Source organism: Xenopus laevis, chromosome 7L, assembly GCF_017654675.1.
Source record: "Xenopus laevis strain J_2021 chromosome 7L, Xenopus_laevis_v10.1, whole genome shotgun sequence".
Lineage (NCBI taxonomy): Eukaryota > Metazoa > Chordata > Amphibia > Anura > Pipidae > Xenopus > Xenopus laevis.
The window spans coordinates 77,393,903-77,416,200 of record NC_054383.1 but is presented as its reverse complement, the minus strand read 5'-3'; the positions used below and the strand labels follow the sequence as shown (position 1 = coordinate 77,416,200).

Sequence of the window (22,298 nt, the reverse complement as noted above, 5' to 3'; positions counted from 1 at the left end):
TGTATGTATAAGATAAAGTATGTGATTGTGTACCTGCAGCTGGTACATATTGGGCATTTATTAAAACAAAGCTTGGTGAATACACTTCAAAAATACCGTAATCTCTAAGATGGTAAAAGGTTAAATCTTAGCTATGAGGAAAGACTGGCCAAGTTGGGCCAGTTCACACTGGAGAAGATGTGGAGGGCAGATATGATAACTATGTATAAATATATAAGGGAATCATACAATAACCTCTCTGATGCTTTATGTACCAGTAGGTCCTTCCAGCTGACAAGAGGGCACCCTTTCTGATTCGAAAAAAGGAGGTTCTGTCTAATATTCAGAGAGTTTTTTTTTACAGTGAAAGCCATGAAGATGTGGAATTCTCTCCCTGAATTGATCGTGCTGGCTGATACATTAGATAGCTTTAAGAAGCGGTTGGATGGCTTTTTAGCAAGTGGGGGAATACAGGTTTATGGAAGATAGCTCATAGAACAAGTTGATCCGGGGACTGGTCCGATTTCCATTTTGGAGTCAGGAAGGATTTTTTCCCCCTCTGAGGAAAATCAGAGAGGCTTCAAATTGTTTTTTTTTGCCTCCCTTTGGATCACCAAGCAGTTAGGCAGGTTATGTACAGACTTAAGGTTAAACTTGATGGATGTTGTGTCTTTTTTCAACCTAACTTACTATGTTACAATACATGTCAGCCATACCATAATTATAATTGTGCACTGTTTATTTTTAAAATTTACAGTGAAGTATTGAGCCAAGTGTGTACACAATCTGCTTCTAAGTTTTTTTAACTACATATGATATATATACAGTATGTCTAATTTGGTTGGTTCATTGGTCAGTTTGAGCAATGATTTTTATCGTCATTGACATTTTATTGCCATTGTTATTTCTAGTGACTATCTGCCCCAACATCCAGATCATCAACAAGAAGTTAATTACTCCTTGTAATGATCTTGTGAACAGACCAATTGTTCACAAGTTACTGATTTTCCTGTATATTCAATGTGACTTCCAACTGTTCCTAAGAAAATGCACAGAGCTAGGTTAATTAGGGAGGTCTTAAAAGCTTCCCATACATTCCCAGAAAGGGTTGGGAAGTTTGGACAATTTTCACTATACTGGTCATACTGTTGACAGTTTGCTAGAATCCTATATAAATCCTAAATCAATGAAAATTAAATCCAAAAATGAATAGGCCTGTGTAATTCTCTTCTAACTTTGATAAATATTCCCTTGTGGTTGGAGGCTTCATGCATAATAGTTTACCAAAATGAAAGAAGTTGGACAGTACCAGAATGGCAGAATGGCAGGACCAGCAAATATGGGCTTAGGATGAAGCTGGGAGATTTGGCAACTAGTTTAATGGCATGGTATAGGCTAAGCAGGCTCGTAGTCAAAATTCAAGCACAGGTCATGGAAGACATCAAACAACATAGTCAAGATTAGGCAGGGATTCCGAAACTGGAATATCAAAAATACAGCACACTCAGGACATGCAATTATGCACTGAACCAGGTCCCTGGCAACTTTCTTATTATGAATAACAAGGATGTGAAGAATCCCAAATTGGAGTGCTTCTACCAGTGTTCAACACCAGTTTGGTGTCAGGTGCAGTCAGGCATAAGGCCCATAAGCTGCCAAAGGCCCCAAAAGTGTATCCAAATAAAACAAAATACCAATGGCACTACTGATGCAGTTGAACTAGTGACAGGTGCTCATAAGAAAGTGGCAACATTTTGGGCCTATACAGGGCCCTTTGTCAAAGCTTGTCAAAAGTTCTTCATGGTTTTTTTTATAATGTGTTGATCAAGCTGTTGGCAACCCCCCCCCCCCCAAAAAAAAAAACTGTATCAAATAACCCAATATACCATTGGACAAATACAGTAATATATGAGTATTTTAGATGTGGTTTTATAAAACATGTTTGCTTTTGCATTGACAAATGCTTTTCAGCCACATAACAGATGGAAAATAATTGATTGCCACTTGGCAAGAACAAAAACATCCTAGTAAACACTTTAGTTGGAGAGGAGATAGATGTGCTGCTGAATAGTGCTAAATAGAAGAGCAACAATTGTTCTGTCTGCCATTGTTTACCATTTGATCCTTCTAGAGACAACTTGAAACACCGGCGCATCTTATGCCACATGCCTATGTTCGCCATCCCTCCCTTAGCATATTATCACAGAGATGAACATGAAAAGTACATATATTATTTAGAATATAATGATAATGTGTGCTTAGTTGTACAAGTTGTATATTCATTACAATGAACAGCACAAGGACATTTTGGGCACCTGCACTGGAACTTGATAGCTTCAGTTCTATTACGAGAGATAACTTCCAGTGATTTACATGCTAATGTTGTGTAATTGCTGCCTTCCACCTGGCAGATGTTTCTGTGTACAGGCTTCTTGGGTGCTTGTGTAAGAGCCACAAAAGTCTGTTCTTGGCTTTGGGCTACACACAACCCTTCTCTTTGGGATTCATCTGATTCATCTGGAGTGTATAAAACTAAAATGCAGTTTTGATTTAAAATCGGGCAAAGATTAGCAGCAAATGACATTTTATAACTGATAATAAAAATTAAAAAAAAACCTACAACTTTCCAAACTTTATCGGAGGCTCAGAAACAACAAATGAAGGCAAGGCAACATTTGGTGATTCCATATACATACAAAGCATGGAAACATATATTAGAATAGTATTACTTTCCCTTATACACATACGTGCCATATATACAGTAGCTCATAACATCTTACTTTTCTCTTCAGACTTAAGCCAATATTATTAGCCTTACTAAAGTTGCCCCTAAAATCTGCCATACTGTCACAGTTAAATACAATTACATTTATCAGAAGCACATACAAATGACACTCACCTTCCAGCCGATGTATTTCTGTCCAGATGATTACAGTCACACATAAAATCCTCCTGCAAAACATAGCTGCCCAGTGACTTTATATAAAACCTATACTCAGACTTGTGTAGCCACAGGAATCTTAGACCAGCTACAAAATTCCCAGCTACAAAAATGGTTGCCCTTTCTGAAGGAGAATGCAGCTCAGGGACATTCCTTCAACTACAGTTTTCTTGTTTCAGCTTAAACCCCTGTAGCCCAATGATCCCTGACTCTAAGCAGCCAGCAGTGTATTGTCATTTCCTTTTTCCTAACTGGCAATCTGTTGTTAGAGATGAAGTGACGGCAGTCCCTCCCATTCCCTATGCAGGAAGGCAATGCAAAGTTACTGGTTAACCAAACTTTTTTTTTAGACTTGGTCATCCTCATTGTTTATCCCTATTATGATATTTTAGGTCTTATTGTTGCTGGACCTTTAGAGCAATTCTTTGCTAAATTAGTGACAAAGGAATGTTTGGCCTTTCTGTTCACCCAAAGAAAATGTGACCAGAACAAACTATTCAGAATGTTTTGCTTAGAATATTAAAGCAGTGGATGTTTTTCCCCTCTTTTATACTAATACATTTTGAAAAAAAAGTGATTTTAAGGGGCAAATTCATCAAGGTTCGAATTTCGAGGGGTTAAATCCCTTGAAATCCGACTGGGGAATAGAATCGAATAGAATCGAATAGGCAATTCAGGTGAATTTACGCGCTGGCGAATAGTCGAATTGGCGAATATTCGCCAGGCGAATAGGCGCTCAATTGAATATTCGCTCAAAGGATTTTCATTCGATCGAATGCCTTTTTATTCGATCAAAAACTTGGAAAACAAGCCTATGGGACTTTCCCATAGGCTTTTAAAGCAATTCGGTAGGTTTTAGGTGGCGAAGTAGGCAGTCGAAGTATTTTTAAAAAAGACAGTACTTCGCCTATCGAATGGGCGAATAGTCGCAGCGTTTTTGCGCTCAATCCAGTACTTCTACTATCGAATGGTGAATAGTCGCAGCGTTTTTGCGCTCGATCTATTCGAATCATTCATCTCAGGCGATTTTAAGCCAATTCGATAGTCGAGGAGCACAAAAAAACACTCGAAATTCGAAGTTTTTTTACTTCGAATCCTTCACTTAAGCTTGGTGAATGGGCCCCTTAATGTATCATTGTAAGTACAGGTATGGGATCCGTTATTCGGAAAGCTCTGAATTACGGAATGGTCATCTCCCATAAACTCCGTTTTATCCAAATAATCCGAATTTTAAAAAACGATTCCCCTTTTCTCTGTAGTAGTAAAACAGTAGCTTGTACTTAATCCCAACTAAGATATAATTAATCCTTATTGGAAGCAAAACCAGCCTATTGCGTTTATTTAATGTTTATTTGATTTTCTAGTAGACTTAAGATATGAAGATCCAAATTACAGAAAGATCTGTTATACGGAAAACCCAGGTCTTGAGCATTCTGGATAACAGGTCCCATACCTGTAATAGTAGTAGTATCAGTAGCAGATGTATTGTAATTTGCATTATTAGTGTTCCATGTGTGTAAAGTGAGGATATCCTGTCTTTGTAGAAAAAGGGATTCATTTACTGAGAGGCACAGCTGCTAGACACAAAGGGGGGAATGTAATATAAGTCGTTAACAGAAAAACTATTCGCAATGCAAAAAGTTATGCCTTTGAGCAAAAATTTTTGCTTTGTGCGAATTTAATATAGCTTTTGCAAGCACGGAAACGACGGCCGTTTGCGAATTTTATAGTTTGCGACAATGCGCAGTCAATGTAATAAAACTTCTTACTGAAAAAGTCGTTAAGTTTGCTCCAAAAGATTATGACACCCTCAAACACTTCTTTAAGAGTGCGCAATTACAATTCGCAATGCACAATTACAATTCCCAATGCAATAACAATTTAAGAAACAATATTACATTGCGAGATGTGGATTTTTAGTCTTATCGGCACGAATTGTTTTGCTCTTTGCGACTTTAATTACATTCCCCTCAAAGTATGCACGTTAGGACATTATAGACTTAACAATTGCACCTAAGTTGTCTTACACCTAAGGGTTCATTTACAAATGCAACCATGCATGCTAAATTACACATACTGCACATTAATGGCATTAATTAAAGGTACCTGAGGGGAGAACTATTATACCTGTCTAGGCTGCTGAATGACGTGTTAGTATTGCATCTCGTATTCATGCAAAGGAACCTTGGAATTACCACCAGCTAAGTCACGTGCATAAAAATTGACGCACATCAAAACTTTGACATCAATGCGTTTCACAAACTTTTCGTTGTTTCGTCAATTTTTCGGTGAAGCAAAATGGGACAGATTTGCTCATCACTACATGGCGGTATTTCTAGACTTCTGTTGCATGTGTCAAGAGGCGCTAATGACATTATTGTTTAAACTGAAATTATGGGCCAGATTCAATTTGATTCTAAAACAACTCATGTCCCCGCGACTGAACAGGACGGTGGAGGTAAGGGGCCATGACAGTGCTAGGAAGTGGTCCCTTTAAGGTAGTTTAGGTCTCAGTGAGTGGTGAGCTAAGGCTTAGGCATAAGATGCAATGTGCAACAGACACCATTTTATCGCTGCACCCGATAGGGATTCTTGTATCTAAGGCACAGCCAAGTTATTGGGGCAGTGTCCGGAAGTTTAGGATTGAGGCTAGGGGTAGTGACTATAAGGCAGGTTAAAAGAGGTGTGATGTGAGGGGAACTAGCCTCAGGGTTTTTAATGGAGTGGGGAATCAGGTGATCTTCACAAGAGCAACCCTCAGCAGCAATTTGAGGAGGACCATGTGGACAGTGCTTTTAATATAATAATATTTATGGAATGATTAAATGTACATTTATGTAAATTTAATTTATTTTAAATCAATCAGTGGTGGCATTTCAACCCAAAACAGGTGTTGCTCTAAAGGGCCTATTTACTAACATTCAAATTTCTATTAACTTTTTCTCTAAAAATGTTTTTTTTTTTATTTCTGTATTTTGAGATTTATGAAGTGTAAAAACCACTAAAAACTCTAATACAAAAGCACCTTTTTAGCCATTCAGCGTCTTAGAGGTTATTGGATATTTTTTCACTGCCCAAAAAAACTTTTTCATATTTCTTAGCTCACCATTCTGCATTTTTTTTTAAAAAACACGTGCTTTTTTGGATCTTTTATTAAATCTCAAGGCATTTGTGATTTTAGAGAAAAAGAGTTTAATCGTAGCTTTAAAAAAAACTCTAAAACCACTAAAATGAGAATGTTGATAAATGGGCCTCCCCATGTTTTAGAAGGGGTAGTAGGGCTTTGGTAATATGGATGTGACCATTACCTGATGGTCACAAGAACACTTCCATATATATATATATTGGTATAAATTTGACCAATCAGGGGCACTAACATTAAGGCAAGTTTAATCGCTGGGTCAATCAAAATGGCAGCTTCCACTCGCAGGAACAATAATTAAATGTTATAAAAAACAAACGTTTTTCTGAGCAAAACAGCCTGAAGTTGCAGGCTGAACTGATTTGACTATAAGAATTTCCATTTTTAAAATATACATTTCTCTCATATCAGTATCAGACCAGTGTCATTAGATATCTGTATGTACTTCTTTAAACAGAACAAATAGGATGGCAAAGAAAACCTTAATTTGCAAGAGTTACGGCAAATTAACTGAGGCAAAATAAACATGTAGATGTAGGCACAACTTTCTGTTGTAGTGTGTGTGAATTGGTATAGATTATCCTAGATGCCATGACTTAGATGAAACATTCCTGCAGGCAGTTATAGTGAAGGACTACTGTCCATAGCCACTATCTGCTAATTTCTGTGTCAGCATTCTGCCTCCCCCAATCTGTTGTTATTTCACAAGCATGCCCTGTGGGGCTGTAACACTAATGGTTTTTACTGAATGTCCTGATGTTTGCACATTATCACTTCAGATGAACCACAACATGTTACTGCATAGTTCAATGCTATGTACACAAATGGAGTAAACCTCTTCAACTCGATGCACGTTGTTATATGTACCTGCTAATCATATAAAACTGGCAAGCTTGTTCCAGTAAATCAGTGCAGTGATGAAGTACAGTGTCCCCTTTTGCGTGCATTTTTTCTGTCACACTTTTTTATTTAAAAAAAAATGTTCCCAAGCTGTCCCAGCTAAATAAATCAGGGAATCTCAATTTCTAAGGGGTGTTTTTTTCTAATTTATAAACCTTTTTTTTAATATATATAAATGTTTTTTGCAGTAACCTTGGCATGAAGCATCTCCTAGTCAATAGCAAATCCATTTTGAGCAAAAAGTATATTCAGATATAAATCTGGCCCTTTAAATATTGCAATTTGAGACCCTGCCACAACACCTGGCTGCAACCATTTCTATATCTTTTAGGGAATACCAGACATTTGGTTGTTTTAAAAAAAAAGGCGGCAGAATAAGTGTATTAAACAAGGTATCAAATGCAGATTAAACAGTAGAAACTTGTATTAGTCATGGGGTTATTTATTAAAGTCTGAATGTCAAAAACGCAGGACCAAAACTCTGGCAACTCAGACCTGATGAGGTTGTATATAAGTCAATGGGAGAGGTCCCTATAATTTTTGGAAGTTTCTGTGGACTGCACTGGAATTAGCCCGAAAAATTCGGTCTTTTCAGAAAAAAGCCTGAAAAAAAACGCATGATTTGTATGAGCAATTCAGGGGAAAAATCCAGAAAAATCTCATGATTCTGATTTTCACACGATTTTATCGAGTTTTTCCCCAATCAGATTAAATCACACTTTTTAAAATAACAAATAAGGTCAAATGGAGGATTCTAGTTTGCTCTGACTTTTTGTTAAATAAAATTATCCGAAGATTTTCATAATTAAGGTCCTTACTGTATAAGATAAAACATTATACTATATAATTCTACTTCAGGCTTAAGCTGGCCATAGATGTAAAGATCCGATCGTACGAATCATCATACGATCGGACTTTCCCATCTCCCGACCCGCCACTAACCATTCAGATCAAAGTCTTACCAGTCAGATTAGTAAAAGAACAGATCAGAAATGTTCTGCCCCTGACAGCAATCGTACGATATCTATGTCCAACCAAAGCTAGTGACAGTCTCCCACTGAAAATCGTACGATCGGCAATACACGCAGAGATATTATCGGCAGCCGACAGAAATTTTCCAACCTGTCCGATCGACCAAACGACCGATCTCCGCCAGACGAAAAATGTCGGGACTCTCCACACACGTTCCGAAAATCGTACGAATCCTCGATTCGTACGATCAGATCTTTGCGTCTATGGCCAGCTTTAGAGACAAAAAATGAAAGCCTTCGTGCTGCTGTCAGTCACCGTGATAAATGTAAAACCTCCATTGTTGGCTATGTGCACAGTTGCAACGTAACCACTATGCCAGAACCACTAGCCAAAGGCTTCTTGTAAAAGGATAATTAGGACAAGGACACAAGGGTTGCTCTGTGTACACTACCCTACCCTACAAATGAGCTATGGGAGAAGATAAGAATAGTTTTTAGTTAGAAAGTAAGTAATCTCCAGTGACTTAAAAGTATTACCAGTGCAAGAAATACCTTCATAGGTGATAGCAAAGGAAGAAGGAATTAATTATATCCAGGTATGTGAGCTCTCATTTGGAAAACTGATATCCAGAAAACTACAAATAACAAGAAGGCCATCTCCCAGAGTGTCCATTGTAAGCAGATAATTCTAATTTATTCCCGATTTCCTTTTTCTTTGTACAGTAATAATAAAACAGTACCTTGTACTTGATGGTAATTAAGTTGCATGAACCCATATTTGCAGCAAAACAATGACAACGTTAATTGAATGATTAAATAAACAGTTCAGTGTAAAAAATAAAAAACTGGATAAATAGACTGTGCAAAATAAAAAAATGTTTCCAATATAGTTAGTCAAAAATGCAATCTACAATGGCTGGAATGACTGGATGTCTAACATAATTGCCAGAACCTAATTCCCTGCTTTCCAGCTCTCTAACTCTGAGTTAGTCAGCAACTTTAAGGGAAGCCACTTGAGACACAACTGTTCAGTGAGTTTGCTTTTGATCCTTAACACGTAGGTCAGATTCAAAAGCAACAGTTATGACCAGGATCGGACTGGACATTGGGGGCCCACTGGGTTACAAACCTCCAGGCCCCCCTGCACACGGCGTGCATGCATCGCAAATTTGTTTTTTTGGGGAAAAAACCTTACCAGAAAACCCCACATTCCAAGCATTTGGATATTAGAACCCATACCTGTACACTGAATGGAAAAAAGAGGTACAGGTATAGGATCGGTTATCCGGGAAACCCTTTAGCCAGAAAGCTCTAAATTATGGGAATGCTGTCTCCCATGTTTAAAAATGATTTCCTTTTTCTCTGTAATAATAAAACAGTACCTTGTACTTAATCCCAACTAACATATAATTAATTCATATTGGAAGTAAAACCAGCCTATTGGTTTTATTTAATGTTTACATGATTTTCTAGTTGAATTAAGGTATGAAGATCCAAAGTATGTAAAGATCCATTATCCTGAAAAACCTAGGTCCCGAGCATTCTGGATAACAGGTCCCATACCTGTACATTGTATAGGTATGGGTTCTTCCTTTATAGAATAGAAATGCCTACTCCCCCAATTTAAATTAAATTAAATTGAATTGAATTAAACATACTTGGATAAAAATACTCCCCAATTTGGATTCCGACTATTGTATAAATTTTGTTTAACATTCCCATAAATACATAGTGAAATTATAGCCTGATAACAAACCTAAAGTGTAATATGCTAATTTTAAAGGGTATATTGTTTTAATTGCATTTACTATATAAGGCAGAGAGCTAGGACTAGACTCCACCTCTGATGAAGTGCCAAAGAGAGGCACGAAACGCGTCAGGTGACTAGACACGTCATGGTTTAGTTAAACAGTTCCAGGAGAATGCCTGTTTGTGTTTTTAAAGATGCTTGGAAATAAAGACGTTTTTTTATCTTAACACTACCCGTGGTGATTACGGCTCCTGTCTATATACTATTATTTTGGACGTTGTCAGTGTGCCAGGAGCGGAGTCCGGCTGACAGAGGGCCACCACGAGGGTAGACGCGGACCAGTCGCATGTGAGTAATTTGTATGCGTATATTTGAACTTTATGTACCTCATGCATCAGTTTAAACTGTAAGCCAGATACAGTGGGCTCAATTTGCCTAACTAGCTCTAAACCAGTAATAGGTATATATAGCAGTAATATAGTAAGTACATAGGTAACTCTACTATCACTTAGAGGGGTGTTTAATAAAACTTGAATTTATCTAATTTTTTATTAAAACAAAGTTGACCTAACTCCCATTTACAAATTTAACTCATTTATCAAAAAATTAGCTAAAAAAAATCTGTGCGGGAAAAGTGCAGACAAAATCATGTGAAATTTTTCAAGTTTGACACCCGAATCATACAATTTTTTCGAGGTGTCGCCCAAAAACCCTGACTTTGTTGGATTATCGTACAAACATCAGCACAGATCACATCTTCAAATTGGAAAAGAGACATTTTCCATTGACTTCTCTATGACCACGACAGGTTTAAGCTTGAGTATTTTTGGATATTGATTTTTAGCAGCTTTGGGGTGTAATAAATCTCTACAAATTTACGTTTTTTTTCCTCTAAAAATTCAAGTTTTCCCTTTAAAAACTCGCCCAGAAAAAATTGAGGTTTAATAAACAGGTCCCCAAGTACAGGAGCTCAATGGCTCTCACTGTATGAAAGCAGACAGCGCTGATTTAGAAATATCAACCCAAGTCTACTCCCATGTCTGAGAATAATTGATACAGACAATCAACCATTCCACCATTATGTATAACTTTGGACAGAAGATGGTACCTATCACTAAACTCATCAGAGTAAAACATGGCCCCCGCAACTGATAATAATAGCACACACAACAGGTATGGGATGCGTTATCTGAAAAGTGAAAACCCATTATCCAGAAATCTCTAAATTATGGGAAGGCCATCTCTCATGGGGGCAAATTCACTAAGCGCCGAAGCGCCGAATGCTAGCGTTGATTCGCTAGCGTTTGGCATTTTCGTTACTGCGCAAATTCACTAACGAACGCTGGTGTAGTTTCGCTAGTGTTACTTCGTACCCTTACGCCAGGCGAATTTTCACTAGCGACGTAACTACGCAAATTCACTAACTTGCGCAGTGTACTGAACGCTACCTTTTACGCTAGACTTCCTTTGTCACCTCAGACCTGGCGAAGCGCAATAGAGTAGATAGGGATTTTTTTAAAAAAAAGTCAAATTTTTTTCTAAGTCCCAAAAAACGCTGGCGTGTTTTCTACATGATGGGTGATAGGCTGAAAAAGATCGAAAAAATTTTTGGGGCTCCCCTCCTTCCCCCCTACATTTCCTGACTCATGGCAACTTACCTAGACAGTGGGCACATGTGTAGGGCAAAATAAAATTTTTATTTGATGATTTGAAGGTTTTCTTGGCATTTGTAGTGCTGATACGTATTCCTCCATTGAAATTTGAATTTGGCGCCGTATGCAAACTTCGCTTTACATAGCGAATCAACGCTAGCGCAACTTCGCAACCTTACGCTACCCCTGAGCGCAACTTCGGATTATAGTGAATTTGCGGAGCGCTGGCAAAACTACGCCTGGCGAAGTGCGGCGAAGTGCGGCGAAGTGCGGCGAAGTTGCGCCTGGCGCAACTTCGAATCTTAGTGAATTTGCCCCATAGACTCCATTTTAATTAACAATTCAGGCTTCTAATAGTGAGTACCTTTTTCTCTGTACTTGATCCAACGTAAGATATAATGAATCCTTGCGTGAGGCAAAACAAGGTTATTGCGTTTAATTAATATTTAAATGCTTTTTAGCAGACTTAAAAGGTGAAGATCCAAATTGCAGAAAGATCCCTTATCCGGTAAACCCCAGGTCTTGAGCAATGTTTTAAGCAGCATGATAAATAGGCCCCACACAGGAAATTCATGTGGTATTCCATAATTCATCAATAACCTTAGCAGTTATGTTTAACTGGACATTTTTAAGAAAATAAGACTAAATTAGGAAATGTATCCCTTTAGTATAATACAAAAATTAAGCAGTGTTTTACAGAGAACTTGTAACAAATACGAATGAGGTGTTGGTTTCACTGGTGTTTGAAATTAAGAAAACAGCCATATTGCAAATAGTCAATAAAAAAGAACTTTTGGGAAAGTTCTATTTTGGAACTTTCCCAAAAATTATTTTTGGGAAAAATATTGTGGCTCTACTCGACATCAAACAGATGGGCTTCTGACACAACCCTTTATTGTGTATAATGACTCTATATTATACATATATATAATAAATATATTATTAATTGTTCTCTGTTATTCAACCACCTTCATAACAATGTTTCTCACAAATCAAAGCTTACCCTATACTATGTTACAGGCGTTTCCTAGTGATTATTACACCAAAGCTGCTTCCATATAGGGGTAAGCTGGGCCTCTGAGTTGCCTGGGTGGCCCTAGTGTATAGTGCCAACAATTCACTATCAGTGCAGCAGTGCTAACTACATTAACACATTAGCAAAGAATTCTACAGAGGATTTGATGACTATACACTCATTATACACTCATTACAAAGAAACATGTTTCAGCTAGTTTATTTAGTTACAATTACAATGTATAAATGACGGTTACACAGCTTATTTTAATCACAGGCCTTAGCAGTATAATGCAGTGTAACGTGCTTTGAAGTAGTGCTGCGATTGTAGGTTTAGTGCTGTTTGCATTTAACCCTGCATGATTACCATCATGATGATCAGTCAAGAAAAGAAGATCAAAGTTTTGTGTAACTTAAGGATGGGGAGGAAGACAACCATTGTGTTTGGTATCAAGAATTCAGAAACACATTCAAAAAAAGTTTTAACATCAATCTGAGGAATTTTGCAAAGGGACTGAAATAACAAAATACTGCTCTACTATTTATAGTTTTGCACTGGCTCTTTTCAAATCAAAAGAAACATTTGTTTAAATAATGTTCCAGCATTTCCACAAGTTTGACTTGAAATTGTCCTGAACACGTTTCCTTTTTCTTTTTTTTTTAAATGAAGGTATGATAAAAGGTGATGTAAACCTTATGTACTGCTCCACAGTTGTGCCTTCAGCAAATTCCCAACTGAGAAAGGTTTTTTCTGCAAACATATCTGACCTACAGCTCTCATCATACTTTAGGTTCTGTAAATATGTATGATTTGTGTAGGAGGTAAAGCACAGTGTGGGGTTAATCCTTGTGCTACCATTGTTTATCATGTGGCTGCCTACAGCCTTCCTTGTCACCTTCCTTAGTTTTTTTGTACTGTTCAGATCAGTAATCCCCAACCAGTGCCTCAGGAGCAACATGTTGCCCACCAACAAGTTGGATGTTGCTCCTTGTGTCCTCAAAGCAGATGTTTATATTTGAATTCCAGTCCTGTAAGTTTTTATTTTATAAAAACCAGTTGCACTGTCAAACAGAGCCTCCTGTAGGCTACTAGTTTACATAGTGGATGTTGCTTGTGTTGCTCCCCAAAAAAGAAGTTGGAGTGGTTTAAAGCCTCATACAAAAAGTGAGGCTTGTCCAGAGGCATTCATTCTATCTAATTGTGGATATATGGATAAAGAAAAACACGAATTATTGAGATATATGTACAGAAAAAACCTTCTATGTGGCTCATAGCCAATAAAGAAACAATTTCTTTGTAGTAAGTATAATTCTGTAGGAAAATATATGTATATAGGAACCTATTTTCTTGTGTTCTAAACTATAATGTCATTATGATTTTTTAGGTAAAGTGCACTTCACTGTGGTTAGTTATGCAGCTTGAAGTCTTATCTGCTTGTTAATGTGAAATGTAGCTGTGAGAGAAAACAGGAAACCTTAATGTGTTATTTACCAGTGGATGAAAAGTAAATGTGTGTGACCGAAGGGTAGAGCACTTTGAGTAGTGAACAGAAAGAATAGAGATGGTATGTGACAATTGTCCTCTGTCTTGAAAGTTCCAAAACAGGATATCCACGTCACGGCATCTCAAAGCATTTACTACGACAAACGAAAATAAAAACCAGGAAATATTTTTTACAATGAATAAAGAATCCTTAAATGGGTAATTGTTTTTAATAATAGATTTTACAGCTCAAATGATTTCACTATTCTCAAATGTAATTGTATCTGTCATTAGTTTGAGAGCATTCTAAAATTCGGTAACCAATTATTGTATCTTATTTCCTGTTGTTTTTTTATTATATTTTTGGTTTACAATTTTACGCATTTAAAAACGTGACAAATTTATATTGTAGGGGCACTATAATAATATGGAATTATTTCTAATTGTGCCTGAAAAGCCTTTGATTATTCAACATTTTATATGTTAACATATTTTTGGTGCTTGAGTCTGGTTGAGTCTAGTAGGGTTATGTTATCTACTTCTTCTTTACGAGTTACATTCTTTGGTGCTTCAGATTATTAACTTCAAAAAAATAAGATGTTGGATGTAAATGGGTTTAGGGCACATCCATTAACTGACTTTGCAACCCTTTAAAGGGGCAGTATACCCTCCTCTTCAACATTAGTTCAGTGATGCTGAACATACTTTTTGCCTATTGATTATTAAGGAAATATGCGTTGTTTTTGCTATTTTTTTACAATAAATAGGGCATAAACCTCCTCAGAAGTCTTGTAATATTCCTTAACTCTTCAAGTTAGGCTTCCCAGTGTAAGAGAAAGAGCCGTCCTTAGGCCAACTGAACTTATTAAGACCAGTGGCATACTTCTACTCCAGAGTGATTGTCTTGCAAGATGTAACTGTGATGCCATTCCCTTACATCATATACATTTTACCCGCAGCAGCTTGGAGAAGAGAGGCCTGGGGAACTGCCTATGATGAATGCTCTAGTCAATGGAACAAGGCAGAGAACAGTAGTGTTACAGCAGCTCAGCAGTAGAGAGGGATAGGTAGACATCAAGTTATTCGGAAACCCGTTTTCCAGAAAACTCAGAATTACATAGTTACATAGTTACATAGTTACATAGTTAAATTGGGTTGAAAAAAGACAAAGTCCATCAAGTTCAACCCCTCCAAATGAAAACCCAGCATCCATACACACACCCCTCCCTACTTTTAATTAAATTCTTTATACCCATACCTATACTAACTATAGAGTTTAGTATCAGAATAGCCTTTGATATTATGTCTATCCAAAAAATCATCCAAGCCATTCTTAAAGGCATTAACTAAATCAGCCATCCCAACATCACCCGGCAGTGCATTCCACAACCTCACTGTCCTGACTGTGAAGAACCCCCTACGTTGCTTCAAATGAAAGTTCTTTTCTTCTAGTCCGAAAAGGCCATCTCCCATAGACTCAATTATAATCAAAAAATACAAATCTTTCTCTGCAATACTAAAACAGTATCTTGTACTATATCCAAACATAGATATAATCACTACTTATTTAATGTGTAAATGATTTTAATGTTTAAATGATTTTCTACTAGACTTATGGTATGAAAATCCAAATTATCTGGAAAACCCCAGGTCCTAAGCATTTTTGAAACACCAGTGTTTTAAAAAGCATGATAAGTAGGCCCCATACTGGAAATTCATATGGTATTCCATAATTCATTATAAACTGCAAAACAATGCTAAAACTTCATTTTATGATAGCATAAGCTGATCTTAGAAAATCCACAGTAGATTTTGCTCATATTGCAGTCTTTTTCCTTTACAATAGAAGTATTTCTATTTGGAGATTAAACCAATGATCCATGAGTGTGCTACTTTAATCCATGCATGTATTTTCTTGTCTTAATTGAAAAATGTAATTTTCCAAGCTAGTCTATAAATCTTCACTGCCTGAATAATGACTAGCAGAATTATAATTGAAATGGAGAAAGTAGAATACAATATTTTGTGTGTAATCAACATATCTACAACGGATGGTTGCAATGGCCCATAATGTATTCTGGCACATTCAAAAACAATTATCCTGCAATTTCTCTGCTATTACCTCGACAAAATGTCCAGGACAATAAATCTGACTTTCAGTTTTAAACTAAACAATAACCGTAAAGCTCAAAATGTTTGCAATAAGGAAAGTGGGCACTGTGTACATAGTTTTGGACTTGCTAGAATAGGCAATGCAAATAAACTGTGCACTGCAGAGTCACTAACCGTTATTGATTGGCCATACTAACTCCACAGGGCTACTCCCACTTTTATGACAGTCCCTTTGCTCAGAGTTGATGTCAATACTACATGGAGCATACCCACAAGGGGCAGGAGGCAAGCCAAGAAAATGCAAACTCAGTGATTTTTTTTTCACAGTGCTTCTTGAGATCTCTAATATGCAAGATCCCTGTGAATCTAGGGTTACATCTGGGTATACATTTCAGTTTTAAGATTGAATCCCACTTAATGTAAAATGCAATGTCTTACATTTTACTAACCTTTTTGTGTCCCCTTTAGCCAGTGTAGGAAGATTATATTTTAAAATGGTAGGCAAACAGTTTTCTTATGCAGAGAAGAGACAGGGACATAAAAACTGCAGAGAAATAGGAATTTGCCTTTAATTTATTGGACTGGAAAACACCAACAAGATGCTTGTCTTCTTATGGCATTAAAAACTATAGAGCGGTCTCTCACAGATGAGTCTCACAGATGAGAGTGTTTCTGACTACTCTAGGACCTCTCCCAGAGTCTAGACCAGGGGTCCCCAACCTTTTTTACCCATGAGCCACATTCAAATGTAAACAGAGTTGGGGAGCAACACAACTATAAAACATGTTCCCTGGAGGGGGAATAAAATAAGGGCTGTGATTGGATATTGTCAGGGGGCCTATCGGCTCCCAACGGGAGTAGTCCGGACCAAGGAGGAAGCTTAAGGTTTAAGTTCACGGTACAGACAAGGGTTCAGGAACCATAGCGAAGTCAAAGTCCAGGCAGAAATCAAAAGGCAGGCAGAAGGGTAGCAAGGTCAAGTTAAGGCAGGGTCAATCTCCAGGAAACAATAGATACTGAATTTTCAGACACCCAGGAACGCATGAAACAGATCCTATAATCAGGCATTGAACCGGCGTCCTGGGCATCCTTTTATTTTGAATTTGGTGCCGGCTTGCGTGATGTCATCGCGCCGGCATCACTGCACCAGCGCCGCCGCTACCCACATGGCAGTGCTGGGCGTAGCCATCTTGGATTGGGCACCGACGAGAAGAGACGTGCCAGACGGCGCTTGTGACAGATATTAGTTAGACCGTATGTGAACAGCCAGCCCATAGGAGACTCTGTTTGGCAGTACACCTTGGGTTTTATGTAACCAAAACTTGCCTCCAAGCCAGAAACTCAAAAATAAGCTCGTGTTCAGAGGCCACTGGGAGAAATATCCAATGGGTTGGTGAGCAAAATGTTGCTCCTGAGTTACTGGTTGGGGATCACTGGTCTAGATCATCACAAGTCGACCATCACATGAGCCGGCAATAAACACTAATTCACAGTAGTATATCTAAGTTGGAGTGCTCTCCTCTTTCTTGGTTAAAATATTGACTTCAGACATGTGGTACGTCTATTCTTAAGTGGATAGAAGCATTCTTCATAAAGTGGCTATTGGCTGTGCTCTGGATTCAACCCACTTTCCATATCACAAGTTACTCACAGTTCAGAGATAACTTTGTGGTGTTTATACAAATGGCCTGTAGATGTCGCTGTGCTCAGATTTATACTGTGCATACTTCCTGGTAGCTTAAAAGTAAAAGTTACTCTTGTGTAATGGCTGCATGAATCTGCTAATAAAGAACTGTTATACTCTACTCATCCTCGGCTACCCAAAACATAACAAACTTCTCTCTACGAGTGAGTTTATTGCTGCACTTTCTCCAAAGACATCCTTTCTCTGTACATTTTCATGCCAGACAGATATGTTTTCAAAGTATACTGTTACACTATATAGATTAGTGCAGACATAACTTTTGTCTTTATTAAGGTCAGTGTTATATTTCCTGTCTGCTGGTTATTACTAGTAACATAGTGAGTTAGATGGAAAAAAGACACGTCCATCAAGTTCAACCTTTTAAATATATAATATATATATATATATATATATATATATATATATATATATATATATATATATATATATATATATATATATATATATATATATATATATATATATACAGATATATATATATATATATATATATATATAGATATAACCTGCTTAACCAATAGTTGATCTTCCTGGAAAATCCTTAGCAGTTTGAGTGAGGGACAGGTAGAATGGCAAAAGCTAAATTTACTCAAGTGTCTCTTGCAGATTTTTCACTCAGTTTTAATTCTCAATGTAGCAACAGTCATAGAATTAAGCAGAGGAACAACAGATGACACTGCTTCAGTAAATTAAGCTTTTGCCATTCTACCTTGACCTCGCCATGCAGCACGGGCGTGATTGGAGTAGACAGTTATAGTATGTTGTTACCAGTGCAAAAACGTCTAATATCATGAAGTCTAAAAAAAATAATGCAAAAGTGCTCAGAAGAGCAATTTTAGGTTGTATAACATTAGGTTATATAGGTTAATTATATGGCTCACTGTAACATTCTCTAGTAATTGACACACACTATTAATCTGGACGTGCAAAACGGCACTCCTGCGACACTATGCTTCAAACTTTTACATTCTCATGGAAAACCCTAAAATCTACAGTAATTCATAGCCACTGAGTTTCATAAGCGCAACTGATCTGTGTGACCTGTGGGTCATCACCAGCTTATAGGAAAGCCGACTTGCTTTCCACAAATACAGATATATAGAGAGCACTACTCACACTTCTTGGGTGCTGATTTACTCTGTGGTGCTCTTCCTAGACGTACGGACATGTCATCATATTGCAGAATACTCGAAGGAAAGTCATAGCACTTCACCACTTTCTGCTGTGCAATTATTCCTTTAAGTCAGATTTGCCACACAAAGTACCGAACAATGTTTCAGGGGGCCTGCTTTCCCTATTGATAACCATATCAACTGCACATGAGCACAAGCAAATGCAAAGTCAGCTATTTCTTCTTAATTATGTATGTTTTTATTTAGTGCTTCTAGTAAACAGTAGTTTTATATGACATGGTTATGTACGTGATTATTGATATAAAAAATTTTCGACGCACGTCAGAAAAGTCGCTTGTGGCAAAACCGTCGCACGTTAACATTATTTGGATGCCCATTCACTTTAATGACAAAATTGACGCGGGCATCAAAATTGACACAGGTGTAAAAATTCACGTTTGATTAATTTTTCACCATTTAGCAAATTTTACAGAAGATTCGCAAATTTTTCAGCGAATCTAAATGGGACAAATTCGCCCATCACTAGATTGCAATTAGAGTCCAATTTCAACCAAACGCGTTTTTGGAAGTAAAGATATTTATCTTACTTAGTCTTTAATGCAGTAAAACATAGGCATGAGACCACAAAATTTAACATGACTTAATTAGCATATGATTATGACAAAGATTATTTTGTTTCTCAAGTCAGTGGTCACTAAACGAGTCTTGAAAAAGCAGACCCCATTTTAACCAACCTAAATCATTAATCCAGAACAATTTCAAGCCTACTACAACCATGTTGTATGGTAATTTGGATTACACATACTTGTAAATGGTAACAGTAAAAAACAGAATATGAAAATTTTAAATAGGCAAAAGGGTGGCTGTATGGGTTACATCATGATTCCCCACATCATCACAGCTTGATTCCCATGATCTTTGAAATTCCACAACACATTGCATGCGGAACAGAGCTATCTGCAAGTGGGAAAGTGGCCCATTATTAGTCGACAGATGTTCTGTCAAGGGATACTGAGCTATCAAGGAAAAAGAGAGGAAGCCAGCACAAAGGGCTAGTTATCATGAAAGGCAATAGCTCTGGTGTGGCCCATTTGAGGGATGGTAAATAATGCTATTCAGCAATATAGTATAGGTAGTAAACAGAATACATGGAGTGTGCAAGGCTTTATAAAGGAAGTTTTGTGCCACATTAATATTCAGGGCATTTGGGGCATGGGCATTATGAACCTCAGTCTTGTTTTGAGTTTCCACTTATGTGTTTGAAAAAAATTTTTGTGAATCATCTTGTGCTTAACAGAAATATTCTCTCTCTTTATGGGGCATTTTTATTAAAGTTTTTTAGATTGTAAGCTCTTTTGGGTAGGGCTCTTTACCAATTGTCTGATAGGTTACTTTGCATTTAAATCTGTTTGTTCATTATATACACCAATGTTGGCATTTTATAAATATGTAAAGATAATATAATAATAACAATGTCAATTGCAAAATCACAAATTCATAATGGTCATAAACTAACCGCAAGTACAGCCGATCTTCATGTTTTCACTTTGCAATGGCAAGCACTTGTATCTTTTCGCCAGTCATTATTACACCAGTGCTAACATTTGAAAAAAAGTGTTCTGTTCAGCTAGATCCAACTTGGAAAACTACCTTTATAAAAGTGCAGCACTCACATTAGCATCTCATTATCATATTCTCCATGATAACATCGTCATTTATGGCATTAATTCCTCACCCTTATCACTCATTACAATTGCAAGGTGAAATTTTGGTTGAGCACTTTGACATAAACGTTGGCAAGGATAGACTATATATTTTTTTGTTTGTTCAAACAGTGACAATTACTGGGCATTACTCTATTGTAGCAGGTATTTTACACAATCTGGTTACATGAGTTTAACAAAATGTTATCTAGTTATTTTTTTACTTTGGCTCAGCAAATACCTTTCTAATCTGCCTCAACCATATATATTGTTTGCTAGAACCTATGTCACTGAATGGTACTCACCTGCACCAACATTTATATAAAATATGCATAATATATAAAGTCGATATAAAAAAAGTTCAAATAACCATTGGCAGCGAATGTTTTTATATTTTACCCTAAATATATATATATATATATATATATATATATATATATATATATATATATATATATATATATATTCATACCTATTTCCTACATAATTATAAAATAAAGTGCACTTAAAAAACATTATTTGCAACTGTAAAATAAACTGAGCCAAAGATATTTTTTAAACTAAACTGAAAGCTAAAGTGAAGTGAAAGAACAACAAAAAGCTGTATGTGTTTTGTTGCATTTTTTCCCCCTCAGACTCAAAAATTCAAGGTATTACATGCAATTTGGGGAACCTCTCATTGTAATTCAGAAATTATCATCCTCATCATGTGCTGCTGTTGAGGAGAGCACAGGTGAAATGTAATACATATATGTATCAGTGCTGATAAAATAATAGTCTGAATCCCCTGCATTTTATGGATGATCCTATCTTATCCCTATTGTATTTATAATTGCTAAATATACACAAAGGTTTAAATTAGTGAAGCCACTATTTCCCATTCTAGAGTAAGACCATTTGCAGGTACATGTAATAATATTTTATTGGTGTGCATATGTATAGTATTAAAGCAGCACATATAAAAACAATCTCTACAGGCAGAAATAAAGATGATAATCTACACATTCTCAAGCACCCACAGTCTTAAAAGCAGAATAATAGCTTCTTAATCAACCCTTTTCACTTTCTCATTTTCCAATTTCAGTGATATTGGAGCACTTTTGGTAGAACGCAGGAGTTATTCTTAAAAAAAAATTCTAGGAAAGATGCTTAAAACAACTGAGCCTGTTTTACAGTATTATTTTAAAAGTTGTATAACAATAATAACATAATAATGCAGTATAAATAATACTGTCTTATGTTGTTTGATTTTACATTAGAATAGAAACAATCATTAAATATAGATGCTTCGTTACATTTCTTACCTCTTATGCGGTGCCTTCTCGTAGACCGGTGGTGCTTAACATGCCTGGTCTCTCTATGCGTAATTTCCAGGCCATGTTCTTCATGAGTGACTGGTTGATGACATTGGCAGAAGCTCACCTGTGACCACCATCCGAAGGGAAAAAGTACAAAAACTAGAAGAAAGTAGGCCAAAATCATAATAACGAAAAAAAATATACAAATATTTTCTTCCCTATTGAATATAGTAACTTCCCATAAAAGTTACAAGGGAAAATCTTCGCATCCAAGGGAAAACCTTGCAGTCTGTGGAATCTACCCCCTTCTGTTCAGCCTTTGGTAAATTATTTGGAATTTGTTATTAAGCATGTTTTCAACTGCTTTTGTGCTTTTTTCAAGTCTCTCCTTCCTCCTCCTTTTTTTCTCTTCATGAGTTTGTGGAACAATGGGGTAAAAAAGCATGCAGACCCCATGCTGTGACTGGGGCTGAGAAGAGAAGAGAGGGGCTCCCCCAGCAATCCTGGCATCTTAA

The 22,298-nt window shown here is 36.9% G+C and overlaps 1 protein-coding gene across 2 annotated transcripts in view; it reads right to left on the bottom strand.

Annotated features, from left to right (window-relative positions):
* robo4.L (roundabout guidance receptor 4 L homeolog) overlaps nt 1–22,078 on the bottom strand; it is a 131,092-nt gene extending 109,014 nt beyond the window's left edge. The window contains exon 1 of one of the 2 annotated variants that reach the window (XM_041569198.1): nt 21,790–22,078. In XM_041569198.1, the coding sequence (XP_041425132.1) occupies nt 21,790–21,967 (178 nt within the window). In that variant the 5' untranslated portion in view covers nt 21,968–22,078. Of the gene's footprint in view, nt 1–2,878; nt 3,172–21,789 lie in introns of those variants that run through there. The other variant, XM_018225726.2, reaches the window with a different exon arrangement.
* Between the last annotated feature and the right edge of the window lie 220 nt (nt 22,079–22,298).